The sequence below is a fragment of the Andrena cerasifolii genome, chromosome 6 (genome assembly GCF_050908995.1).
Source record: "Andrena cerasifolii isolate SP2316 chromosome 6, iyAndCera1_principal, whole genome shotgun sequence".
Lineage (NCBI taxonomy): Eukaryota > Metazoa > Arthropoda > Insecta > Hymenoptera > Andrenidae > Andrena > Andrena cerasifolii.
In genome coordinates, this window is record NC_135123.1 from 2,197,539 (window position 1) to 2,225,376 (window position 27,838).

At 37.5% G+C, this 27,838-nt stretch overlaps 1 protein-coding gene and 1 long non-coding RNA gene across 3 annotated transcripts in view; one reads left to right on the forward strand and one right to left on the reverse strand.

Moving 5' to 3' along the window:
• LOC143369814 (uncharacterized) overlaps positions 1-27,838 on the forward strand; it is a 129,498-nt gene that overhangs the window by 54,781 nt on the left and 46,879 nt on the right. The window lies entirely within an intron of this gene.
• LOC143369766 (phospholipid phosphatase 1) overlaps positions 1-27,838 on the reverse strand; it is a 106,289-nt gene that overhangs the window by 24,838 nt on the left and 53,613 nt on the right. The window contains exon 1 of one of the 2 annotated variants that reach the window (XM_076814123.1): positions 10,798-11,098. The exons of the other annotated variant lie outside the window; for it this stretch is intronic. Coding sequence (XP_076670238.1) covers positions 10,798-10,882 — 85 coding nt within the window. The 5' untranslated portion in view covers positions 10,883-11,098. Of the gene's footprint in view, positions 1-10,797; positions 11,099-27,838 lie in introns of those variants that run through there. 2 annotated transcript variants of the gene reach the window in all.

Below are 27,838 nucleotides of genomic sequence, written 5' to 3' on the forward strand. Positions count from 1 at the left end.
AATACGAAATTGCAGATTAGGTATGTTAGATTCGGACCAAAATTGTAACGTTGGCGCGCGTCCATCTCACTGAAACCGTATGCCAGCTGTAAACAATGACTTAAAACAATTGACGCGCCATTGTGGTAGATGCGGGGGAGAGGGACAATGTACTACGAACGATCGGAATACTCATTTTTATCGCGATTTAGGAAACATGGACTAAATTCTTATTTTGATCAGATATATAAATACATCTTAGAGACGTTAAAACGTGAGATTACTACCCATACAGCACACTCCGTTGCATGAAGGTTGCAGGAAGGTTGCAGGAAGGTTCCATGTGCGTTGCCGTGGAATGTTCCACAGGGGCGGACATAGGAAGATTCCTGCAACATTCCAGCAATGTTGCGGTGGAACAATTGCACATGGAACCTTCCCGCAACCTTCATGGAACCTTCCTGGAACCTTCCTGCAACCTTCATGAAACCTTCCTGGAACCTTTCTGGAACCTTCCTGCAACCTTCATGGAACCTTTCTGGAACCTTCCTGGAACTTTCCTGCAACCTTCATGGAACTTTCCTGCAACCTTCATGGAACGTTCCGGAGATTTTCTAGCAATGGTCACGCAACGTTCCGGAGATTTTGTAGCAATGGTCTCGCAACGTTTCGGAGATTTTCTAGCAATGATCACGCAACGTTCCGGAGATTTTCTACCAATGGTCTCGCAACGTTCCGGAGATTTTCTAGCAATGGTCTCGCAACGTTCCGGAGATTTTCTAGCAATGGTCACGCAACGTTCCGGAAATTTTCTAGCAATGGTCTAGCATATGTATACAAGATGACTCGGAATTTCTTGCTGTAAAATTAAAGTATTATAGAAAGCGGTAAAATAGACGTTGTTTCTTACTATCAGCTCGCTACATGTATATCCAATATAATACCTCTGACTCTTTCCCTTTATTCTTAATTAGCGGTAAAATTGTTTCAATAAAAAATTATACATGTGCGACAAATATGTAATTTTACAGATTAAAGCATTGTAAATCGTACTGATAAGCAGCATGTATTCGCAGAAAACTCTGAAGTAGCAAACTACCTGTCGGTAGGCGATTGAACACCTGGTAGCACAACAGAACCTGGAGTATACATATGATAACCTACTATCCGAATAGTAGGTACATTTTGCTCTATGATTAGATCATTTGATAAAGGGAACGTGAAGACGATAAAATAACGCAAAGAATGCATGTGGTGAAAAGTGCTTGGTCCAGCATTACAAACCTAAACCTAAAAAACAGCATGGAAAAATCTTCTAGTATATAATAATACAGGACGTAACAAAAGTGTTTGCTACGTTGCACGGAATTGCCGGGTGTGGAGAATGCGATAATTGCGTAACAGAATGGCTTGAATCTGACCAAAACATAAGCTCATTGTCAGCATTAAGCGACAAGTGCTTATATTGTTAAGAATATTTTAAATTCCTGTACCGAAATAGGAGATGAGTGCAATGAAAGTGACCGTGAAGATGTGCTTTCTCACTCTGAATCATTTACGACATCAGCCAAAGGATTTAAATGACTCAAGGGGCAAACAGAATATAATTCAACGTAGTTTAACGTGTCAAGAAATGTGTGCGATTTGGCAACAAGAAAGATATCAGTGAGTTGTGAAGAAAATAGAATGGAGATTTGTATTACGTTTCATTTTTTATACTTTTATGCGTATTATTCATTCTGAAGCACCTATACTATAATCACCATTATGTTTAGTGTTTCGCTATCCGAAAATTCTGTTATTCAAACTATCCTGTCTCCCAGTGCTGGATTAACCAGTATACAAAATAAGCAAGTGCTTAGGGAATCTGGAGAAGGGGGGAGGGGGAGGGGGGGCACCATAGCAATTTTCTGAATTTTAAAAACTTTTATATAGTAATAATATTGCTAAGTGTTTATGTGCATCTGTGTGTGTGAGAGAGGAAAGAACGACAGAAAACAGTGGGAAGATGAGAATCAATGGTGAGCGAATCAGAGCGAGCGAGAGAAAGAGAGAGGGAGAAAGTTACATTGGGTTGACGTGACCAACCTGTGTAAGGAGGCCCCAAAATCTTTTAAGTGGGTAGGGCCTCTGATGGTCTTAATCCGGCACTACTGTCTCCTTATCGATTAAAATACTTAAGGTTCTTTCATAATTAGCATAGGGATGACGAAATTCGCGTCTTTAAATTATTGCTGAGTGTATTTTTTCTTATCATTTCTAACTTTAATCTTTCTGTATTTCATCTAATTGCTTATGCATTTAGAATACCATATTTCAGTATTTTGATTTTTTAATGTTTCATGTATTTCCAATATTTCAGGAGTACATTTCAATAGTAGCTATCTAATTTTATTCGGAACACCGAATCGGTCTAAACGTTGCACAATTATAGGGGACCACAAAAGTAGTCATTTTGCAGAGTCATAGAGCGCCCCTCTCCGAAATAAGGGATGAATTCACGTTTAAAGTTTTTTTTAATGTTTATTTAACTATTTGATTTTGAACTAAATGTAGCATCCAGTGCAGCCCGGTCGAAAGGTGGGACTGAAATATTCCCATGCCTGTGAAGAATACGTAACAGACATCAGTAACGCACCCATAATATACCACATCGACCGAGGACCCAACCCCATACATACCCTCGTCACTACACCGTTAACCACTTCAACACCACACTCCTTAAATATTGGACCAAACTGTCGAATAAAGACTTAACAATCAAACCAAAATTAAACAAAAAATACTGGTGTTTCGACCAACCCCTAACCCTTCGTTGACACTCTGGGTATGAGCCACCAATAAGCTGAGTTTAACTTTCTGTTATATAGATATGCAAAATAAATACCTTTTTTCCAAAGCCAACTCACACACTATTTTTTTTTAAATATTATATCTGAACAATAACTCCGTAGATGTTTAACTTCTAATATTAAAATTTGTAAAAGTTACAATTTTTTTGAAAATTTTCTTCGTGTTTTCTCGACATATGATAATTTAATTTTTTTTTACAAAAGCTGTGATAAAATTTCAATGAGAAGACTAGTGGAATACATTTTAGAGACCTTGAAGTTAGCCCATAAGTTTTTGCATAGAAATTGGATTCTTTAGATCAGAATGGCAGTCGTTCAAAAATTGCTCTGAGTCTGAGCCACCCGGGTATATCAAAGTTGAGCGAAAAAAGAGGTGTATCCACGAAGGGTTATATTATACTATATTAAATAATAGTAAAAAATGGTAAATTCTTATTACCTACAGTTTTTCAACAGCATTATGAATTTTCAAACAGAAGGGATGCTATAACACTTCATTTATTAATTTACCATAAACTATGTATTCCAATTCTTATCACTATGATAAGATATTTTGGGGCTGCTAGAAAACCAGTTTGTGTATGGTGTACTCCTAAATTTGATTCCCACTAGCGTTCACGGAACGCTACACTCAAGCGAAACACGACATTCAGAGCATGTGCAATAGGCCGGAGCGGAAAATTTAAAATTGAATTTTCAGTTGGCCTGGGTGCGGGATAGTTGTCTTTTGATTAACCAAACACAACTGTAAAAAAAAATTGGAAAAATAATCATGTCTGCAGGTTCCTTTTCCCCCTAAAACTGACCATCTATACCTACTATTATATAAAATTGAAGTTGCATAATTTGAAATGTGGTTTCTCAGTAAATATGAACTGTACCCACAAGTGTGTTACATAACTTTGTTCGTCTTGACGAGAGGAAGGTTCTAACGTTTTTGTTTTTTTAAAATACTAATTTTTAAATAATAGTAGTTCGGGACGCGACCGCCAGGCGGCGACCGGGTGAGCGCTTCTCGCTTGCGAAATAGCCCCGCGGCGGGAATAAGGGGCCGAGGGCTCTCGAGTTTACAGATTATGAATCAGTCACGCTAATATTTCCGGCGAAGCCGAGGCAGGGATGCTAGTATAATTATATAATCATATAATCATTTTTAGAAGAAAAAGGAACCTGCGGACATCAATATTTTTCCAAAATTTTTTTACAGTTGCGTTTGGTGAATCGAAAGACAACTATCCTGCACCCAGGCCAACTGAAAATTCAAATTTAAATTTTCACCTATATCGTATCGCTCCGCCCTAATCTGCAGGGTGTACAAATATTATTTGCTGCACACGCAGCTGTCACTGGTGACTGTACTCACTTGACCTCCACATTCAAAACCCATTTTTTTTATTGTAACATGTTCCAGTCAGTGGGAGTCACTTGTTTTCTCTTTTATTTTTGTAGTGAGTCAAACATGTCACGATAACAAAATTAGACCCTGCATTTGGAGGTCGGGGTCCATTTTGCGGTACATTTTTTTACAGACCTCCACTGATCCAAGTGTGTAGCATCACCTGTGAGCTCACTTACGGTGTATCAGAAGGTTCGTAGGATTTTCGTCGCTTGGAAACACTGGTATGTTTAACTGTTACAAGGAGAGTGTTTTAGGTGTCCGCCTCTGATCATTTCGATTTTTGGATATGTTATAGTGGACAGAAAAATAAGAAATACGTGTTTTTTTATTCTTCCCCGTTTTCATATTTGGGGAGTGAAAACTGCGTTCAAAGTTAGGGTTGAAAAATAATTTTTGTGGAATATCTCGAGAACTATTACAGATAGGCGAATAGTGTCAATGGACGAATTTTGTGTCTTTGAATGCGAAATATGACTGACTCACCAAATTTTCAAAAATCCACAAAAATGATTTTTCAACCTTAACTTTGAACGCAGTTTTCACCCCCCAAATATGAAAACGGGGAAAAAATAAAAAAACACGTATTTCTTATTTTTCGGTCTTCTATAACATACCCAAAAATCAAAATGATCGGAGGCGGACACCTAAAATACTCTCCTTGTTAGTTACTTCATTCTATTTATCGTTTATACATGTAAACATCTTTGGGTTCAGGAAGATTTTCTTTACACGATGCAAGCTTGTAGATACCATGTTCGTAGAATATATCTTCTGGTGGGTAAAACCTACGTGAGTGTTGTTTCGGTCTAAATAATTTTATACTGATCAAAACAGGTAGTAACCCGGCAGTTATAGATCTGGAGAATAAAGATACTTTCAGGGGGAGTTTTTTCTACCAGGCACCTGATGTATTCTGAAATATTTTGTTTTTGAAATCGATCCTTCCTACAGAGGCTATTGTTCCGTTGGAGGTAAAGTTCATAATGAAGGAAAACCATAGAAAAATCGGGAACAATGAATGTCACTCAAAATGCACTTTAACACAAGACTGATGGCACACACTCAGGGATTGTCCCGACGCCAACATGCCTATACCTACACCGAGCGAAAATGAATCTCGGTCGTGCACTCGCTAGTGAAAGAAGCACGAAGTGCGGTATTCCCATCTTATGATACGATGTTCTGTAACGCGAATCACAGCGTCAGGTGCATGTGGTTGTTCTGGCAGTAGGGTGTGTCAATTTTATGGGTAAATTTAAAATTTTTGAAAAATTTAGAATGACTAGCGACAAAGTAATGCTGCTTTTAATCCTGAATCTGAAGCTATCTTCAGAAATTGATTTGAGTGAGGTTTAGCTACTTCAAATCACAGTTGAAAAAAGTGAAAATTAAGTAAGATTTAACTATAAACTACATATTCATATACTGCTTAAAGTGAGTCTTGCTTACATAAAAGCATGAAAATGAAAATAAAAATATGTGGAAATTAGTGTTTATTAGGTTCACACGAAAATGTATGGAAATATGTATTTATTACAAAATGAAAATATATGTAACTTTAGCAACAGATCTAGCCATATGTCATTTATGTAGTAAATTTAATGCTATTTAACAAAGTCCACCAAAGAAGCGACATCTTGTTTGCTTCTGTTGCGGTTCATAAGCTCAACTATTAAATTTTTTTTAATAATTTTAATAATTTTCGTATTTTTCTATAATTTCAAATGAAATTCCAACTAGGTAAATAATTTATTACACAAAATTTAAAGGTAGTGGTTAATTTTAAACCTGAAATTGTACCGTTTTCTCACTAGTCGTTTTTAAAATTAAAACATTCAAAAAATTGATACACCCTATTCTGGCAATAAGGTGAATGTCTCATTTTCTGCTCATTTCTTATTTTTCTTATTATTATAAGCGTTACGTTTGTATTATAGTTGCAACAAAATAATTCTAAATTATTTCAACATTTACGCGAGTGTTGCACGAGCTTGGGACTAATCCAAGTGCAGTAAAAGTTCTGTTTTAATAACAAAAACAGATACCGTATTGTGCTCTGGATGTAGATTTTTTTAATATTTTTAATTTTTTAAGTAAAAAACAGGTGATTAGGTTCAGGGTCAAGTGAATCACCGGCATGTCCGCATTTCTACTCACCAAAATTTTAGTGACATAACCTCACAATTCAATATATGCTGTAACCTCTATTTCTATTCGAAGGCATTTTATTCTTTGTTTATCATTATTGTATGCTTTACTGTTGTGTTATAAAACATCTCCATAAAAGATGTAACTTATTTAAAGCATTATATTTAATTACAAATTACTAATAGTTAAACATCTTGAAATATCTTTCTTAAATAGTTTTGGACTGGTTGATTTATTATTAAAGGATTAATTAATTACTCAGCAAATTTTGATCACAAACAAATTTTTTAGACCTTCTTTATAACGAGTAACCTCTCAAATGAACAGAAATTTGGACATTCACCTTATACGAGTTGTTTTAACTTGTGACTTCTGTCGTAACAAACTTCCTTCAACTTTCACGCTGATAATAATACTAATGCAAAAGTGATGCAAAAGCGAATAAAATATCATGAACAATATTCATTAACTACAAACTCAAACAGCGCTACAAAATGCCTTTTCCAGCACTCATTCGTTTCTTGTTTGTTTGTTTTTATTGTTTTCCAGTGTTTCAAGCAGGATGGCCTTCCAAGCTTATTTTTGCTTTTATTGCCCAACGAACTATAGTCCCATTTTATTTTATCCCTCCTCTCTCCTTCGGGTCCCAGCAGCAGCAGCCCACCGGGAGAAAGGTGGTCTCCCATCTTTCCCCAGTACACCGCCCCATGATGCTTAACTTCGGTGATCTAACGAGAACCGGTGTTTTCCATCACGGCTACGGCCGCTGGTCTCATTCGTTTCTTTATTGCAATAATGAAAATAGTTTTTTCTGAATGTGAAATAGTCTATTTATTTATTTATATAATCTGCAGAATGCAAATGGCAGTAAGTAAAGTAATTGTATCAGGTGGTTAATAAGAAAAACCAGAGACCCATTACATTATACATATTTAATACGTTAATTTGAATGACGTCGTCTGATAGTTACCGATTATATGATCAACATTACTTTTCTCATTAAATGCAATGTATTTCGTGTCAATAGTACTAAATGCATACTGGAGATTATGTAGGTAAATAAATAGACGATTTCACATTCAGAAAAAATCATTTTCCTGAAAACTATTTTAAAACACATTCCTCCAAAACTCGTCGTAAGAGGGCCATTGTTGCCACGTTCTCGTTGTTAATTTTTTATTTCTTTTCATCATCTATATACATATATATATACATATATATATATATATACATATATATATATATATATATACATATATAGATGATGAAAAGAAATCAAAAATGGTGGCGGAGTAAAAGAAAAATATGTGTAATGTGATATATAAAAGTACTTTCGACCGATTACATGAAGCACGATAACAAAGACAGCCTTAACAACGAGAACGTGGCAACAATGGCCCTCTTACGGGGACCAGGCAGACGTTTTCCGTGAAAGAAACACTTTCTTTTTAATGCATTTGTAAAAAAAAAGCAAATCCAGATATATCCTTTTACCCAATGTTTATTATTATCATAGAGATTGACAAAAAGTTGGTATGAAATATACATGTGCTTTCAAGATGGCGGTGCTGACTGGTAAACATTTTAACGTTCTTCTGTAGTTTTCGGGTAATATTGGTCTTAAAAACTGACGTGATCCAATTTAAATGTGCGATTCTTATGTGTCATATCCGCAATTTCCCGCTGAACCAATAAAAACTAAAATTAAAACAGAATTATTAAATTGGTGGCCGAAAAACGGCGATTTCAAGAAAAATTCGGTCGTGTTTGTGCGCAACTAAAATCCGTGACTTTTTAATTTTTTTATGAAAATCTCGAATTTTCACGGACCATATCAGAGGTTTGGCAGGAGATGGCACATGTTTTACACACCCTGTAATTTACTCAACTCGATCTGAACTCCCGCTCATTCGCAACTAGCCGAAAACCAAGACAAAAAAAGATTCGGGACAAACGCGTTTAAAGTTTCTGTAGACTGTAGGTTGCCGCTTGACTTTTTTAGCTGCCAAATCAACAATTTTGCGAATTTTAACATAAACCAAGCAAAAACCAAGAAATTTTATTCAGAAAAGATAGTACTTTCGGAAAATAAAATAAAAAAAACGATTTTTCGACTGCCTTAGTTTCGCCTAGTCTGCCTAGTTTTCTACTTTTTGACAAAAGATGAATATGAAAATTATATTCACACGTCTATATATTCATAATTACGCATTTTCATATAAGATCGCAGAAACTGCCACGAATATGGAACAAAACGCAGTAATGTGTTTAAAATATTCCCGCCTTTAGAGCTGATTGCGGCGTTGCCGCACTTTCACAGTTACTCAGCTGACAATCGAAGAAAAATAGTTCTCCGTGTCATTTACTTTCATTTAAACAAAAACTATCGAATCAATTGTCCGGAATTTTTGTGACAATTTTTTTCAGTATTTGATCTCTCTGTACACAAGATTTGAAAAACTTTGGCCTATTATTTCACTCTTAATTTTGAAGTTATATTCTCGATATTGCGTTTCCCATAAGAGTACATGTTAAATTGAAAGTTAAATAATTTGAAAACTACCGAATCAATTTTTCTAAAATTTTGCCGAGGGTTTTACTATTGCATAAAGATTAATGCCTCCAATTTACAAAGATTTTCGCTTATTTTGAATCTTACTGAAGTTCATCCTTAAGTGTTTAACTCTAAAGTTTTTACATATTTTAACCACGATTGGAACATTTGAACACTTGCTGAAAAAGTTTTGAAGGTGGTTGTTTTCTTATACTGCATATTAAGTCGAAAATGTCAAAATGGCGGTTCATCCACAAATGTCATTGGTTAACAGGTCCTGACCCCTATTATCGAAGGTGGTACACATTAGATAGCTTTAGTAGTTTATTATTTCGGTATTCCAGATTACCAACAGTATTCCAAATATGAAAAAAGTATGAAAAAAAAATATAGATATACCGGGATCGAACACACGACCATGAGAACACCACCTCTGGCCTCCTACCACACACTCTACACACATATAACGCGCTCCTGCGATGACGTTAGCTTCATAATGAAACAGTTTGCATGTAGAAAATCTCGATTATTAAGGCCTATTCGAATAAACAAGACCTTCGGTACAAATGCTTGCATTTAAGACAACATAATCATTTTTTCTATTGAATGTGAATGCCGCTTGAGTGTAACGTCCCCTAAACGCTAGTGCAAATTAGCTTTTACGATTCGTAGATCACACCTTCTAAGGCCTAGCATAAATTATCAACTTTTCCGTCGATTAAATTATTTACTCAAGTAGGGCACTGTCCACGATTTCAAATCGACAAGATAATAATAATTTAGTCGAATAATAGTCGAGCACATACCATCGATTTGACAGTTTGCGCTTCAGCTAAATGTTGAATGAAAAGGCCCTGAACTGTGCACTAATTTACCTGGAAAATCAGAATAAAGAAGGAAAGAAGAAGCGGCTACTGTGAGTTTTCTCTACAGGTACTGCGAAAGATTGTTCAAGAAGAAGTTTCATTCGTTGCACTCTGAAACGATGAATTATGCAGGAAAGTTTTTTCCTTGAGCAATTGATAGCCGCTGGCAGATCGATCAGTCATTTATCGACTTTTGTATTTGTATTTTGTTTTTCCTGTGTTATTTACACAGAATGGCGTTTCAAGCATTTTGCTTATAATGCTCAACGAACATTTCACTTCATTTATAGTCATTTCCATTTTTTCCCTCCTCTCTTTCGGGTCCCAGCAGCAGCAGCGCACCGGGGGAACGGTGGTCACCCATCTTTCCCCAGTACACCGCCCCGTGACGCTCAACTTCGGTGATCTAACCAGAACCGGTGTATTCGTCACGGCTACGGCCGCTGGTATTTATCGACTTTTCAGTGGACAGTGTTTGCCTGCCAATAGCGCGCTGTGAATATTGTACTGTCGATTGATAATTCTTATACTTTCCTGTCACAAATTTACCGAGTCGCTGAGCAATCGACAAATACGCGCACTCCAATACAGTCGCATACCATTTACGACATCGAATAAACTGTCGATCGACAGGAAATAGATACTATGTGCCAGCCCCAGTAACGCAGAATGCAATAAACAGTGAAAATACGTCATCTCATTTTCGTCCTAGACTCACAGAGACTAGGTCGACTAAAATCACTGCCAAGTACTTCGTGGACGTTCTCAAAAATCTCTCGGCACGTTACCAGCCGAAAGACATTTAGACGTGCTAATAATCTCCACGTTCCGTTACTAAAATATGAAAAATCGATTCGCTGCATTGGGGAAAATTCGCAAGCTGCGGGAGACGAGAGACTTTTGCGGTACTTTTAAATGAGACGTTCTCCCGTGCGCATATCTGCTAAAGTTCATGTTTTTTTTTTACTGTAATTCTAATGCCTTCCGCTTAGTACTTACACGTGTGATAAGCGTTACGCCCAGTTATCAGTTTAAAAGTTTTCCATCGCGATACAACTTTTTTGCCGCTCGTGTTCCCGTTCATCTTATGCAAATGCCACACGTGGCTGCGCGTGAGCGAGTGACACAGAAAGAAGGAGAACAGTGATGAGAGTAGGAATCACATTGGGTAGATGCTAGGAGGTGGCTAGTGGAGGGGGTGGAAGACGGAAGAGTGGGGAGAGTAAATGCGAGACTACGAGTAACTACACTTTGTTCAAATACCACTTAAGGCAAAGTCACGGACAGTACTGCGCGCTCATTACACCGGGCAATATTTTAAGTATTCCACTTGCACGCATGCGTAAATGTTTCACGCGATCGCGCTGATTAGCACACCATATTAATCATCGGTATGATACGCAGCTCTTATTTGTATCGTAAAATAAACATAAATAATTAAATCCAACAGCCCTGGCGAGCTGGGATTAATCACAATTTTATGCCACTATCTAAACATATTACATTATTTATTTTCAAATGACAAGTCACTTTTCAATATTTCTTTAGAGCTAGTTGCTCGACGCATATTAATATTATGCAAAGTATTCTTTTTTTTTCCTTTACGTGTCCAATAATTTAGTGACACTAAATTTAAATTCAGTTGTAACTACGCAGGTTTAGTCGCAATAATATTGATCACTAATTAAACTGACAAATATCGTGGCAAAATGTACACGAAGCCTTCGAAGATATGTGACAGTAACGAGAAGAGTTGTTAAATATTTTTTTACGTGGTAAATGTAATTAAGGTGAAATGTTTACGTGTGGCGTACGACGTATCAGTATACTTGATAAAATGTAGGATATCTTTTCATTAAACTTTCTTAGTGATAAGATTATTCTATAGTACTTTTAGTCAAACCAATTGCCATAAAATTATCTAAAATGTATGCACGATAAGGTTTTTAACCCTGGAATTATACAATGCTATCATATTTATGTAAAACTTTTCTTCCCCATTTTATACAATTATTATAATATTATAGGCTTCAATGGATTAATTACGTTCTTATGTACTATATAGAACGTTTCGAAATTACAGGGTAAATGACCCAATTACTGACACTTTAAGCGTTGACTCTGAGATTATCTTATAGTTTTGTACTTATACAGGGTGTCCCACTAAGGAGTGGACAGCGCGATATCTCTTAAAGTATTGTCGATAAAAATATAAAAAAAATAGGGAATTGCATGGTTCGAGGGGGCCCATTTATTAGCGCGAACGAATTTTGTTTCCGATTATTATTTTAAAAGATACGATGGTCAAGTTCGGTTTTTCAAATGGAACTATTTTTTTTGAAGACCTGAGTTGATAGTGCGTTCCAAGACAAATTCAATAAGCTTTAATGTATACACTTTATTTCCACTGGTTTTTAAGATATTGCGCTTGCAAAATTACTGATTTTCACTGCAAGAAACCCCTCTGGAATGGCAAAAACCGGGGGCGGTCTTACTGGCGCCACGGGTGGCACTGCCTGTTGAAATGGATACTTACCTGCCAAAGGTCTACGCCAGAAATGGCAGGCCCAAAGCCTGGACAATTCTTTTCCGTCATTGGTTAGGTTAGGAGGAGTGAAAGTTGCTAGACTAAATTTCAACCATAGGGAGCAGATTTTATCAGAACCAATCCAACTTGCATCCCTCCCAAAAGAACCGGCCATCCGAGCGTAGAAGCAAGTGCGAAATAAAAGTAACGATGCGCTTCTCGATACCGCAGATGTACCTACCTAAGTAGCATTTCTGACGGAAAAGAATTGTCCAGCCTTTGGGCCTGCTATTTCTGGCGTAGACCTTTGGCAGGTAAGTATCCATTTCAACAGGCAGTGCCACCCGTGGCGTCAGTAAGACCGCCCCCGGTTTTTGCCATTTCAGAGGGGTTTCTTGCAGTGAAAATCAGTAAATTTGCAAGCGCAATATCTTAAAAACCAGTGGAAATAAAGTGTATACATTAAAGCTTATTGAATTTGTCTTGGAACGCACTATCAACTCAGGTCTTCAAAAAAAATAGTTCCATTTGAAAAACCGAACTTGACCATCGTATCTTTTAAAATAATAATCGGAAACAAAATTCGTTCGCGCTAATAAATGGGCCCCCTCGAACCATGCAATTCCCTATTTTTTTTATATTTTTATCGACAATACTTTAAGAGATATCGCGGTGTCCACTCCTTAGTGGGACACCCTGTAGAGTAAAAGTATATGTTGTTCTTGTTATCTACTATTGTTTAATATGTTTACGTGATGAAAAAAAAATTGGTGGATCTTAAAACTTCAATTTTTGTGTATAAATTCATCAATTTCAAAAATATATTTCGGGATCTATTACTGACACCCTTGAAATCTATTTGACTGAATTACTGACTACTAAATTACTAATACTGTTTATCTCATTTTAAGGTTATGTCGTCTCATGTACATGAGCAACTACTGCTACGACAGTAATACCAAAATGCTTGAAACGCTTGTACCAATCACTGTCACCCAATTAATAAATAAACAGACTTAATGAATCGTTGAACACCGATCGTTATTACTTTCTACGATGCTTATATTATCTAAAACATTATATTTCGTTATGTTAATAGCTTAAATATTACAACTACAGTATTTTCTTTAACGTCTTGTTTTCTCTTTTGCTAGTAAGGAAGTCATCGTTTTCACTCTCCCAATACACAGTTCGACAGCCATCTGGACTTGTAACATTCAATAGCCGTTTCTTAGAGGATTTCATGCCTTGAAAACGAATCCGCAAACCGTTTGCCGCCATCGCCCTCAGTTTTTGAGAAATTCGATTTTGAAAAAAAACTGCAAATTTTCAACTTTGAAAATATTTTGTGACGAAACGGTAGTACTTATTCGGTTACTTGTTGCGCCAAATTATTCTATGAACCCTCCCGAATACAACGATATAAGATATTAGTGCATTATGAACATTTAAATATAATTAAACAAAGATGAAAGAGAAAAGACCACCCGAAATGCACACATTTTGTAGATATCTTTCAATTTATTTCCAAAACTAAGGGTCTAGGAGAAAATCTGATTACTCCACGCGACGCGGCAGATATTTTTCCTTCGGAATGCATTAACAGAAGTGATAAATCACGTTTTGTTTTCAATACAGAAGCGAAATAGTTTGGCAAAACGCGCGGCGCCGACAGTGGTAGTCAACGCCGGCGCGCGATCCACTGCCCCTCAGCGTAACACAATCGCTTAACGCGCGTGACTACCACTGTCGGCGCCGCACGTTTTGCCAAACTATTTCGCTTCTGTATTGAAAACAAAACGTGATTTACCACTTCTGGTAATGCTTTCCGATGGAAAAATGTCTGCTGCATCTCATGGAATGGTCAGATTTTCTCCTAGACCCTCAGTTTTGGAAATAAATTGAAAGATATCTTTAAAAATGGGTTGTATTTCGTGTGTCCTTTCCCCTTTGTTCGATGTTTAAACATATTTAAATGTTCATAATCCAATAACAACTTATAGCATTGCATTCAGAAGGGTTCATAGAATAATTTGACGCAACGAACAACCGAATAAGTATTACCGTTTCGACACAACAAATTTTCAAAGTTGCAAATTTGCATTTTTTTTTCAAAATCGAATTTCCCAAGTTTGCAGATTTGTTTCCAGGGGACGAAAAGCTATAAGAAACTGCTATTGAATGTTACAAGTCCGAAAAAAAGTCCAATTTTGTCGAACTGTTATATCCGCTTAAAATGTTTGATCGTTTCATCCAAATAACGTAGAAAAAATTAAGTGCCGTTTTTTGTATCGTATAAATTACAGTTGCGGTATTGTATGCTAATTTTTTTATGTATCATTTCACAAGATTTGTTCGTTATTTTAAGCACAACAGTTTAGTGTGACAGTAATTCGGTAGGTGGCAGTAATTGGGTCCTTTACCCTGGGTAGAATTTTTTATTACGTAAACAAGGTCTTTCTGCGTTTACATATGTATACCACAGGATCACTGGTATCATGACAATTCAGTATTAGATTTGTTTACATTGTCAATAATAGATTTAGTTCAAATAGCTCTACTTCCCATTAATAATTCACGCGAACTTACGTATTCACCATGTAGTTAGATGGTCCGAGAAATTCCAGTGATCTTTGAACGTCGTATGCGTTCATACGTAAGAAGAATCTCTACAAGATACCGTGTGTCTCAAAATTGCGGGACAATCCGGAACATGCAATGCCCTGATGCAAAGAGACATCGAAAAATCCTTTACCGTTTTGGGATCCAAGACTTCGTTCTCGTGATATTAACAGTTGAATATTTGCGCTGTAACTTCCGGGCCGCGCAGTTTAAAGTCGAAACAGCTGACAAGTGCGGACCACTGACCCCTTGCACGCACACGCAGGAGGCGTGCGCATATCGAAATGAACGGCTGACAATATGAACATATGCTTTAAATATCCATGCCAATGTTTTCGACAAAACATTTTTTTTTTTAATTCTAAGATTATTGATACTTTGAACACTCTGAGGCATCATTTTTTCACGGTATGTGTATTCATTCAATGAATTTATTTTACAAAAGAAAACCCTGAATTTGTTGAAAATAATTAGTTTACAGACCTACGTTTATTTCAATTTTTTTATTTCAACTATTGCAATTTCTATTATCCAGTTAAATCTTTACTTGTAAATCTAAACTTTTAGCTCTGGGAAGCTTCTTGGAGTTCTTCATTCTTCAAATTTTATATTTTCGGAGGAAATATTACGTATGTCCAATTATGTCGAATTGTAAATGTTTAATTAATAATATTCGATGTGAGAAGTCGTATGAAAAACTATAATTAGTATAGGTAACTGTTGATAAAAAATCCCTATATTTGTGTCTGCAAAGAAATGATACTTTTTGGAAAACCAAAAATTGAATATTTATATTTTGCGGATTTTTATTTGACCGAAAATGTTAAATAGAAAAGAACTAACTGAAAAGTTCGATTTTATTATAAACATTAAAATTAATATATCATTATGTCTACACTCATACAATTTAAAAAAAACGGATTGGGAGGGCAGATACGAAAAGTATTTCATATTGTTGCGGCGATGAGGTGTTCCCTTGTTGCACATTATTATTTACTTACAATCACAAAAGTTTATGAGTTTAACAATTAAACATTCATAACAACAACTATAACTTTGTACAATATAGCTTGTTACGTCCGTCCACGATTTTGGTCAGTTCAAGATTGACGGCAAGTCGATAACAGCTTCGGTCGGTCTTTATCGACCGTCTTCTAACTTCGGATGCGGTTACCAGCAGGCATTGATTACAGTTATACACGGTGGTCGCAACAATATTATGAAATATAATGTACACTTAAAAAAATTTTTAAAACAAATGAATGTACCAAACAGCAATGCTACTTGATTTATACCCGCCCCCCCCTCCCAACCGCATAAGCATGGCTCATGTATAAAAGAAGCTACTTCCCTTTAATTATTCTCGAAAAAATTAAAAAAGTTCAGATGCAAAGGTTGTGAAATCAACTTTGCTAATTCCAATTGTATACAAATCAATTCAGTGCTCAGATTTTCAGCTTCGGTTTTAAGTAATTAGCGTTGTATAAGAAAAAAATCCGCATTTCTCTTAATCCACTACTGACTTTGATCCGTTTAAATTAGTCCCCACCAAGTATTTATTATCTTCGATCGAAAAATAATCTTCATACGGCCCGCTAATTACTTAAAATCGAAGCTGAAAATCTGAGCACTGAATTGATTTGTATACAATTGGAATTAGCAAAGTTGATTTCACAAATCTTTGCATCTGAACTTTTTAATTTTTTCGAGAATTAAAGGGAATTAGTTTCTTTTATACAGTCATGTTTATGGGGGATGGGTGGATTTCATCACTTTTTTCTTACATACACCTAAATCTAACGTAGAAGTACAAATAATACTCTTTTTTGTCCTCGACTTTTTCATGTATTTGAGGGGGGTAGGGCAGAGGAGTGACACTATAAGATTTCTGGAAGAAGGCTTTCGAAAGGCGACATCTACTGGCGTCAAGTGGAAAAGTAAAACGAGAAAGGCGACATCTACTGGCGTCAAGTACTAGCGCTACGTGACGTCTGACTGGCTCGTAAAAAAGTATCATTTTCATAACTATTAATTGAGAATAACTTTTATCTTTTAGAAAAACAGCTTGAAACATTAAGTAAAACGACAAATGGGTTAAAAAAATAATTATTATTCGCTGGATCATGTTAAAACACCAGAACTATGTCTAAGATAAGATAATAAGGCCAAAATAGCTGCGGGGTCGTATTTCGCTAGCATTCGTGTATAGAGACATGGTCGCTCAGTGTGCCTATGGGTAGAGGGGGAAGGGGAATTAGCTTCCAGACGCGACCGCGTCTGTTGATACAAAACTGATATCTGCCACCTAGAATAACTAGCACATCGATGGCTTACAATTAGTGCATAAATATTGTATGTCCACATTTAGGGTGTTCGAAAAAAACGGGTTAAACATGCATTGGTGCATAAGATTCAGGGACATTCAAAGAACAAAATATTATTTTCGACAAATTTATGAAGTAGGTATAAATGTGATTTTTATACAGCATAAAGAAACAGTCAATAACTATTTGTTGCATACAAAAACTCAAATTTGACAAAAAGTGGACATACAATATTTGTGCACTAAGAATAAGCCATCGATATGCAAGTAAACACTACTACAAAGATTTGCTATGAAATTACTCTTATTTAATTAATTAAGTGCAATCTATTTAATGAAGATTTTTTAATACGTCCAATTTGCCTGCTGACGCCGTCTAACTTTTGTTAATACAATTTTTTTAGAATTGGTCCAAACGACATGAGTTTTTTTTTTTAGAAACTCTAAGGTTTAGTTTGCTAAGTGGCATGTTTAGTCGTTTAGCTCAGAGCAACGTTAACCGATTTTGATGAAATTTTAGGCATGTATACCTACAACTTACTTCAATCTACAAACGGGGTTTTTGAATTTTCATTATAGGCTCACAAATAAAGTTTAAAAAACGACATTTACTATTTTTTTGCTATTTCGACCAATTGCATTTTTTCAAAACGACTAAACATGTCACTTAGCAAACTAATCCTTCTAGTTTCTCAAAAAAACTCACGTTCTTTGGACTAATTCTAAAAAAAAGTTACGCGATTTTAAAAGTTGTAAATTTTCTTTCCTCAGCCACTGTATATACGTTAAGCCTTTGTCACTACAAAATATGACAGGAAATATCCTGCATTACAAACATGTTAGAGTGGCGTAGAACGCACGTGATAACGTAAATACTTCGTGTTACAATTTATCTTATCAATTATTAGGAAGAGTGTACAAGTGTAAACTTCTATCGATCTTGTTACCAGTGCAAATTTTGGACGTATGATACCATCTATTAATTAATAGCGTAATCGGGGCATCAGTAGCTTGAGATGATTTTTCACTACAAATATGTTCATTCTGATGCATTTTACCCCTTGTTATAACTTTTCTAATGAAGTATATTTTTCCTCATTTTTTCTCATTTTTCCACAACTAGGCAAATTATAAAAAAATGTTTGCAATAAGCGTTGGTAATTTCAACACTTTGTCTACCGTTGGCGTGTTTTCACGCCGAGAAATTCCCATCCTGTGAAAGACTTTATCGTGTTCCCATGTCGATATTTTCTGGTAAACGTCGAAAGTGTTGTCCAAATATCTCTCGAATACAGTAATGTTCGATTGAATGACATTTGCGCGGTTAAATTTCAACAAACCATGCTCAGCACCATTTTTTAGCGACCATCTTCACATTCATCCTTCAATTGCCTCCAGCCCAGTGAAACAACAGATTGACAAGGAAAGTGAAGAGATATATAAAAATTTCACTTTCCATAAATTTCGTTCTACCTCCGTGAAAATAGTACGAATTGATTGGTACGGTTCTCCTGATGAAAATGAGTCCAAACACAATATAAATCGAACTATTTTTAGGATTATTGATATAGTGTAGTAGAAATATATTATACAGTTCGCGTTGTACGCAATCCTAAAAATAGTCCGATTTATGTCGTGTTTGGACTCATTTTCATCGGGAAAACCTCACCAATCAATTCGTACTATTTTCGTAAAGGTAGGATGAAAATTATGGAATATTGCACGATACATTGTAACGCGCGTCGCACTCGTTTAAAGCATCGGACCAAGGCCACGGCTCCATATCAAAACTACACAGTACGATATTACTAATGCAATTTAGCGCACATCAGAATACAGTATCCCCCACCCCCCATAGACATAACTCATGTATGGAAGAAGCTAATTCCCTTTAATTCTCGAAAAAATAAAAAAGTTCAGATGCAAAGATTGTGAAGTGATCTTTGCTAATTCCAATTCTACCTTTAATTCACGAAAAACATTAAAAACATTCTCACGCAAAGATTGTGAAATCAACTTTGCTAATTCCAATTGTATTCTCGTTCTCCGTTCGAACACTGATTCCTCTGTCACTTTTTATACTTGACGTTCCTTTATTGGCACAAAACAACACAGATACGTTTCTTTTTTTTTTTAATAAGTTTATTAAATATTTTCTAATTAATCCCACCTTTAACCTTGATTAAATATGTAAATTATGTTATACGTGTGGTAATACGTATTCAGTGGATTGGTGGATTTTGTGTTAAATTCGAGTTTTCAGATATGTAGCAAACATACAAGAAGCAAACAGAGGATCGAAGCTGAATAAAATCGTGTAAACGTATGATTCCTTTTCACTGAATGACAGCCAAGTGACATTTATAAATTATGCTATCGAGGCGACACCTACTGGCGTCAAGTGGAGGAGGAAAACGTGACGTCATAACTATTTTTGTAACTATTAATTCAGAATAAATGTTATATCTTTTAGACAAATAGCTTGATACATTAAGTAAAACGACATATGGGTTCGAAAAAAAAAATGATTCGCTTAATCATGTAAAAACACCGGCACTATGTCATAAAATAAGATAATAAGGCTAAAATAGCTCCGACGATCTGTCAATTTCGCTACCTTTCGTGTATAGAGACATGGTCGCTCAGTGTGCCTATGGGTAGAGGGGAAGGGGGAATTAGCTTCCAGACGCGACCGCGTCTGTTGATTAATAGAAAGAAAGGAGGAAATGTAAACAGACGAAATACAATAAAGAACGGAAAATATGTAATTACAATGTAGGTCTTGATTGACACAATCGCAAAAAGGCGTGGTAGGCGGAACTGGGAAAGAGTGGATAACACAACGACATTCAACAGGCGTCATCTAATAACCATTAAAAGAGACAAGATAATGGTCGGTAAGGCAGAACACATGCTAAACGAATAAAGCAGGTAAAGAAGAACATCCAACTGACTAAAAAGGAAATTTTGTAAGGGTAGAGAAATGGAAACCAATATAGATGGAAGCATAACGCGTGGGCAGAAAATAGGAAAGGAAAGAGTGATCAGAATTAATAGAGTAGAAAAAGGGAAGGAGTTTTTCCTAATAATAAATTTTATTGCGAACCTTACAGGACGAAAACGATAATATTAGGAAAGAAATAAAGGAGCTGAAAGCCAGAAATAATTGAAGAACAGTAGGAAAATTCAGTCCTGGATTAATCAATAAGCAAAATACGCACGTGCTTAGGGCGTCAGGAGAAAGGGGGGCCAAATTGAAATTTTCTAAATTTTAAAATCTAACTTTTGTTAGAAACACTTTTTAGTCAAATTATCGGTGATGCCTAAGAAATCACACTTGCTTAGAGTCTCTAAAGATCTTAATTCGGCCGTGGGAGAATTATAACAACAGAATAACAAACAGAAAATGGAATGCATACACACTAAAGTAGAAGAGGTGTGTTCAATAATCCCAGATAGCACACAGACGTGTTAAAGACGTCCTAAAGACGTCTGTTTCAGACTGTCAAGACGCCTTAAACACGTGTATAGACGTTTTTTCACGTCGTTTGTCAGGAAACGGTACGTCTTTTAAAAGGTTTGTAGACGACTGTAAGACATCTTATAGACATCTTTAAGTGGTCGTGAAGACGTCTTAAAGACGTCCATTTCAGACTTTCACGGCGTCTCAAAGATGTCTTCGTAAGGACTTGATTAGACCTACTGCAGCTCTTTAAATATATATTAGAGATATTAAGCGTGACTTGATTCTTGTTAATTAGAATTAATATCTTTTAATGAAATTAAGTATTTTGAAAAAAAAGCCCGTCGAGTAGCTGCTCTTGTTCTCATTTGAGAAAGTCTATTTTCATGCTGATCAATATTTTCGTTTCTTCATAAAAAAGAAGAACGTCTTGCATGTTAGCGTCACCATATTTAAGGGGGCGGCCGAAGCCGGATGACCTCATGCTATCCTGTTTTCGAGGATTTGATGGTAGGGACTTAGCCTGTGTGCGGTCTTGATTGTAGAGAATACGTTAGACTAAACAGTCCTGGCGACGAACGATGGCTGGTGACCACGTTGGGTCTCCCTGCTATCTGGTGCCGAAGGATTGATTGTTTAGAGTAAGATAAAGAATACGGGAATGGCAAGCGGCCCGACGCCGTATTGCCAATGAATAGGGACTCTGTTCCTGGATGATCTGGCCACGAAGTGGAGAAGGCTATGCCTTCTGGTGAGAGGACTGTGATGAACCCCACGGCACATACCCCAGAACTGTCCTAGAGAGAGTTTTACTGCAGTCTTTGCCGCGCCTAAAAGTAATTTTTGACATCAGAAGTGGGATTCGTGCGATAAAGTCTACTTTGTCAAATCCACGTACACAATGGCGAATCGCAAGCCACCAAATCGTGCTGATAAATCGACCGAATCTGTGAAGGCTACGCCTACGTTTGAGGAGCTTTTCCAGCGTTTTATGGGAACGGTTCGTCAGGTGCGGTACCCTCTACCTCGTTCGCGGTGCCTGATAAAACGTCTGTGGAAGCTGTGCCGGAATTCAGTGGTGTTGATCTTGGAGACGACGCGACCAGGTAGTGTGATATTGTGGAAAAAATTAAAGAAAAACTCCCCGCGTCTCAAAGACTAAGTTTGGCCACCCACGCCCTTGTTGGGTCCGCCAAGAGATGGTACTAGGGTTGGGATGACAATCCGAGAACGCGGGCTAATTTTCGCGAAGACCTGTACTCGGTGTTTGTGTCCGAAGATCGGATGTGTGAACGGTTGTCTCGTGCCGTGGCTTACAAGAGTCACTCTGCGAGCTTTTATCCTGAGTACGCTCGGAATAAGTTAAAATATTACGGACAAACACGAATCAATTTTACGCCACGCGAATTAATAAGCCTCGTTATAGGCCATGTGACAGATCCAACTGTGCACCAATCACTTATGAATGCACGTTACGAAACGACTGCGGAGTTACTGAGTGGGGTTTGGTATTTTGTCAAAGCCCCGCTAAGGGAGAGGAATGAAGACAGAAGTTACGTGCGTAATTACCGTGATTATGCCGATCAGAGACGTTGTTATGGTTGTGAAGAAAGGGGCCACCTATACAGGGAGTCTCCGAGAAAACGGAAGGCGACACCCCCTCCGCAAGAGTCCGCCAAGAGGTTCTGTGTACCCGTATGTACCTTCTGCTCGAAGAGAGGTCATGAAGAATCTCACTGCTGGGCCAAACAGCGCATGTCTCGCGAAGATAAGAACGTGAAAAGACCGAAGACCTCGGAATTTGAGGCTAACACTTGTTTTTCGATGGACCACAAGCTGACCCCTGTTATTTTACGGGATATACCGGTTCAGCGCTGTTTGATAGACAATGGTGCGACCTGTTGTCTCGTTAAGGAGCGGTTGGCTAAGCATGCCAATTGTCGGATTGACACATTCACTGTGGTCATTAAAAAACTGGGTGATTCCGCTCTAACTACAGTCGGCTGCACAACAGCCAACGTTCGGATAGAGGATGTAACCGTCGAGCTTGACCTTCTTGTGATTTCTGAATCTGTCATGTCATATGACATGGTAATTGTGAAAAAATCAGTTGTACACGAGGTACAGATTCTGACGGACTCCGACGGAACGACGAAGCTACGACGACGCCCGCCGACTAACCCCAGGAAGCAAGGAGGATTTGGTACCGCTGTGTTACTCTTTTAACGTTGGAAGCGATGATGTGCGTGACGCCGTGGAAAAGTTGTTGGAGCCATACAAGCACATGATCGCAATGGGAAGTGCAGTGCGGAGCGTAAGTACGGGTGAACTCAGGATCGAACTTCGAGAGGACAAGGTAGTAAATTATCGCCCTTACCGTTTAGCTATGTCTGAGCGTGAAAAGGTTTGAATAATAATGGATGATTTGTTAGCTAGCGGGGTGATACGCAAAAGTGCTTCACCGTTTTCAAGTCCGGTGATACTCGTTAAGAAAAGGAATAGTGAAGACCGTTTATGCATAGATTTTCGGGCTGTTAACAAAATTACCAAGAAAGATAGATACCCATTGCCTCTAATTGACGACCAGCTCGACCGTTTGGGCAACGCAAAGTATTTCACTGTGTTGGATATGACCTCCGGTTTCTACCAAATTCCGATCGCGCCTTGTTTTATTGAAGACTGTCTTCGTAACACCGGACGGGCATTACGAGTTTTTGCGTATGCCTTTCGGTTTAGCTAATGCCCCCGCAGTATTTCAAAAGGCAATAAACGTTGCCCTTGGGAAACTGAGAAACGACATAGCTTTGGTGTACCTCAACGATATTTTGATTCCGTCACATACGGTTGAGGAAGGGTTAGAACGTTTAGAACGAGTATTAAAGGCACTTGATGTAGCCGGTTTTAGCTTAAATATGGAGAAATGCAGCTTTTTTATGACCACCATATAGAATATTTAGGCAGGGAGGTATCAGCACAGGGTATTAGTCCCGGGAAAGGTAAAGTTAAGGCCTTGTTAGAGTCCCCTGACCCATGTAATATTAAGCAGATCAAGTCGCAAGATGATGTCTCGACAGCGGTTGCACCTCTCACATGTCTGCGGATAAGGAAAGATTTTATAACTTAAGAGATCCAGAGCATAAGGTTCTGAATCTGGCCACAGATGATTCAACGATAATACAAGGAGTGGGTGAGGTGAAGACTGTTCTGATGCATGGGAAAGGACAGCCAAATAGTAAATTTCAGTGACGCCTTGTATGTGCCAGGCTTAAGAGCCAACCTGTTGTCGGTATAAAAAATTACCGACAAGGGCCTCAGAATCATATTTGAAAAAGAGAAGGCCAACGTCGTGGATCAGAGAGGTAAGATTCAGTTGACAGCTGATCGAATTAATGGACTATATTATTTTCAAGGAGTCCAGGAAACCACAAGGCGCGCCTCCGAGTCGCGAGAATCCAAGTTAATGATATGGCATCGCAGACTTGGTCATTTGAATGAGGCATATCTGAAGGAGTTATCGAGAGGCAAAAAGGCTGTTGGGGTTAAGGTGGAACCCAATGCTTTATTGCTACCATGTGAAATATGCCTTAAGGGTGAAATGTGCAGAACTACTGCGAACCGGTTCAAGGGGTCGAGCACGAAAAGTGTACAACACTCGCAGTAGAGGACAGGTGGAGGATACCGGATCTGCAGATGATGAGTCCACAGATCAAGAATACGAAAGTGCCGAGTTGGCTGAAGTGTCGGTCAAAGAGGGTTTGTCAGGTCCGGAAACGGACGAATGGAGAGATGCAATGCGATCTGAATATAAGGCGTTGCTTAAGAATAATACCTAGCAGCTGATAGACAAACCTACTGATAGAAATACAGGGTGTCCCACTAAGGAGTGGACAGCGCGATATCTCTTAAAGTATTGTCGATAAAAATATAAAAAAAATAGGGAATTGCATGGTTCGAGGGGGCCCATTTATTAGCGCGAACGAATTTTGTTTCCGATTATTATTTTAAAAGATACGATGGTCAAGTTCGGTTTTTCAAATGGAACTATTTTTTTTGAAGACCTGAGTTCATAGTGCGTTCCAAGACAAATTCAATAAGCTTTAATGTATACACTTTATTTCCACTGGTTTTTAAGATATTGCGCTTGCAAATTTACTGATTTTCACTGCAAGAAACCCCTCTGGAATGGCAAAAACCGGGGGCGGTCTTACTGGCGCCACGGGTGGCACTGCCTGTTGAAATGGATACTTACCTGCCAAAGGTCTACGCCAGAAATGGCAGGCCCAAAGGCTGGACAATTCTTTTCCGTCAGAAATGCTACTTAGGTAGGTACATCTGCGGTATCGAGAAGCGCATCGTTACTTTTATTTCGCACTTGCTTCTACGCTCGGATGGCCGGTTCTTTTGGGAGGGATGCAAGTTGGATTGGTTAGGTTAGGAGGAGTGAAAGTTGCTAGACTAAATTTCAACCATAGGGAGCAGATTGTGTCAAAAGAAAAGAATTGTCCAGCCTTTGGGCCTGCCATTTCTGGCGTAGACCTTTGGCAGGTAAGTATCCATTTCAACAGGCAGTGCCACCCGTGGCGCCAGTAAGACCGCCCCCGGTTTTTGCCATTCCAGAGGGGTTTCTTGCAGTGAAAATCAGTAAATTTGCAAGCGCAATATCTTAAAAACCAGTGGAAATAAAGTGTATACATTAAAGCTTATTGAATTTGTCTTGGAACGCACTATCAACTCAGGTCTTCAAAAAAATAGTTCCATTTGAAAAGCCGAACTTGACCATCGTATCTTTTAAAATAATAATCGAAAACAAAATTCGTTCGCGCTAATAAATGGGCCCCCTCGAACCATGCAATTCCCTATTTTTTTTATATTTTTATCGACAATACTTTAAGAGATATCGCGCTGTCCACTCCTTAGTGGGACACCCTGTATAACTGCATAATACAAACACGTACTTTAATGTTCTATAATGAGTAATCAAAACAATTAGATTCACATAAAATTTCATGATTTTGTCTTCCTAATATTATATCTAATCAAAGAATCATCTGAAAAAGGAAAGGTATGCGGATTTAGAAGCTCTGGAGGGTTGTCAATTTATACAAAAAAAAAAAAAATACATTGTAACGTTGAAGTTGAGAAATTGAATTTTGTCCACCCTCCAGACCACTGTGCAAAGTGCTGAATAATGTGAGAAAATTTCAGACTGATTCGTCAAATAGTTTTTTTGCAATCACTTGCAGCAGTTGAAAAAATGTTTAAGTTTTAAAACAAATTAAAAAAATTCTTTTAATTTTTTTTGTGTAATATAAGAACAGCTTAATAAATGCCAAAAAGATTTATTGCATTATATGTTACATCTGCGGGGAAAAAATCTTTTAAAATAGCTTAACTTTTCAGCCGATCAAAGTAGACTGACCCCTTAAAGTAATATATATATATATCTTCCCCTTTTTGTCTTGCTGAATTCGAGTATTTAATCGGATTTCGGCTAGAACCCGCCGTTATTTTTATATATTGACTTGAATGTGGTAAAAATAGGATTTTTTGGCATGTTCAACCACGCTTTTCTCAAAATCTTGACGTGCTACGTCATTTTTACGGCCAAATTCGTTTTCATCGAGCAAAAAATTCATCCAATACATTTCATTAAGGTTAAAAAACACCTTGTCGGACAGTGTTATTTATATATATATATATATATATAAATAATAGTAATATATATATATATATATATATATATATATATATATATATATGAATAACTTTTTTTCTACTTTTCAGTTATTTATTTTAATTTTAAACACACATTAAAAAGCATTAATATTATACACATAATATGTTTCAAAGCTCAACGATTAAAATTGTTTACACGTTTTGTGAATAGAAATAGGATGCTGATAAAGGCATTCTGTACCACTATGTATTTGCAGTTTACGCCAAGTCTACACCAATCACGTGCTACGCCATTTTTGCAGACAAATTCGTTTTCAGCGAGCAAAAATTCATCGGAAACGATATAGTTCATTAAGATTATACAAGAATCGCATTTTTTGTCGGACAGTGCAATCAGTGGGAAAAAATATCAGTGCCTCCGGCTTATTGGCGGATTGCGTGCTGCATACAGATACACACCGAGTAGGTACGTGGGAAATACAAAATTTAAAACCCTATTTTCTAAAAAAATCTCAAATAATACGTTTTATGCATTATTACATATTATGTGCGCTATCAAATATTTAAACAATTTTTCGTAAGAGCACTGCTTACCGGCCAAAAATATTAAATAATATTAACTGTAACTCAGACGAATTATTCCTAAAACTGAATGCAATATTCTAAAACGATAATGTGTAGGGGAAAGCGGGGTAATTGCGGCCAGCGGATAATTCCGGCCACTTCTATTTCTTTAAATAAAAACCGCGAACTTGACTCTGTATGGTGCTGCCATCTGTTGATGATGCGGCGAGCTAATATTCATGGTTTCCATGACGATAACTGTCTTGTGTTTCGAACAAATCCGGGAGTGTTCATTTCGCACCGTAATCTTATAACAGTGGTCGATTGTTAAGCAAGGTCTGGGTTAGGTGTGGGTTAGGTCTGGGTTAGGTCTGGGTTAGATCCCCAGGGAAGTCCCCGAGTCTTCAGGGAATCGGTGCGGAGTATGCATCAACATCATGCGCGTGAGGGGGGGGGGGGGGGCAAGCGGACGTATCGCTAACTTGCTCCCGCATCAAGTCCTCCTCCTCAGGCGCGCTACTCCGCATCCGAGGACGACCACCGTGGAGTTTTAGTGGGTGCAAGCCCCACATAACCCCTGACCCTCCCCCGAGGGTTAGGGGTATCCGTTAGGGATTTCTCCACGTAAAAAAAAAAAGAAAAAGGTCTGGGTTAGGTCTGGGTTAAGTTAGTACATGGAATAGATATGAATTATTAATATTAGTCTCATTAAATAGAGGAATGTTTCTACTTTCAAACCCACATTTGGTTTTTGGTGATATGAAAATTCATTTCAGTGTATTACTTCAAATATCTGAACTTGAGGTGTGGGGTAATACCGGCCAAAAGTGAGGGGTAATTCCGGCCAGCTTTTAACATTGCTTTT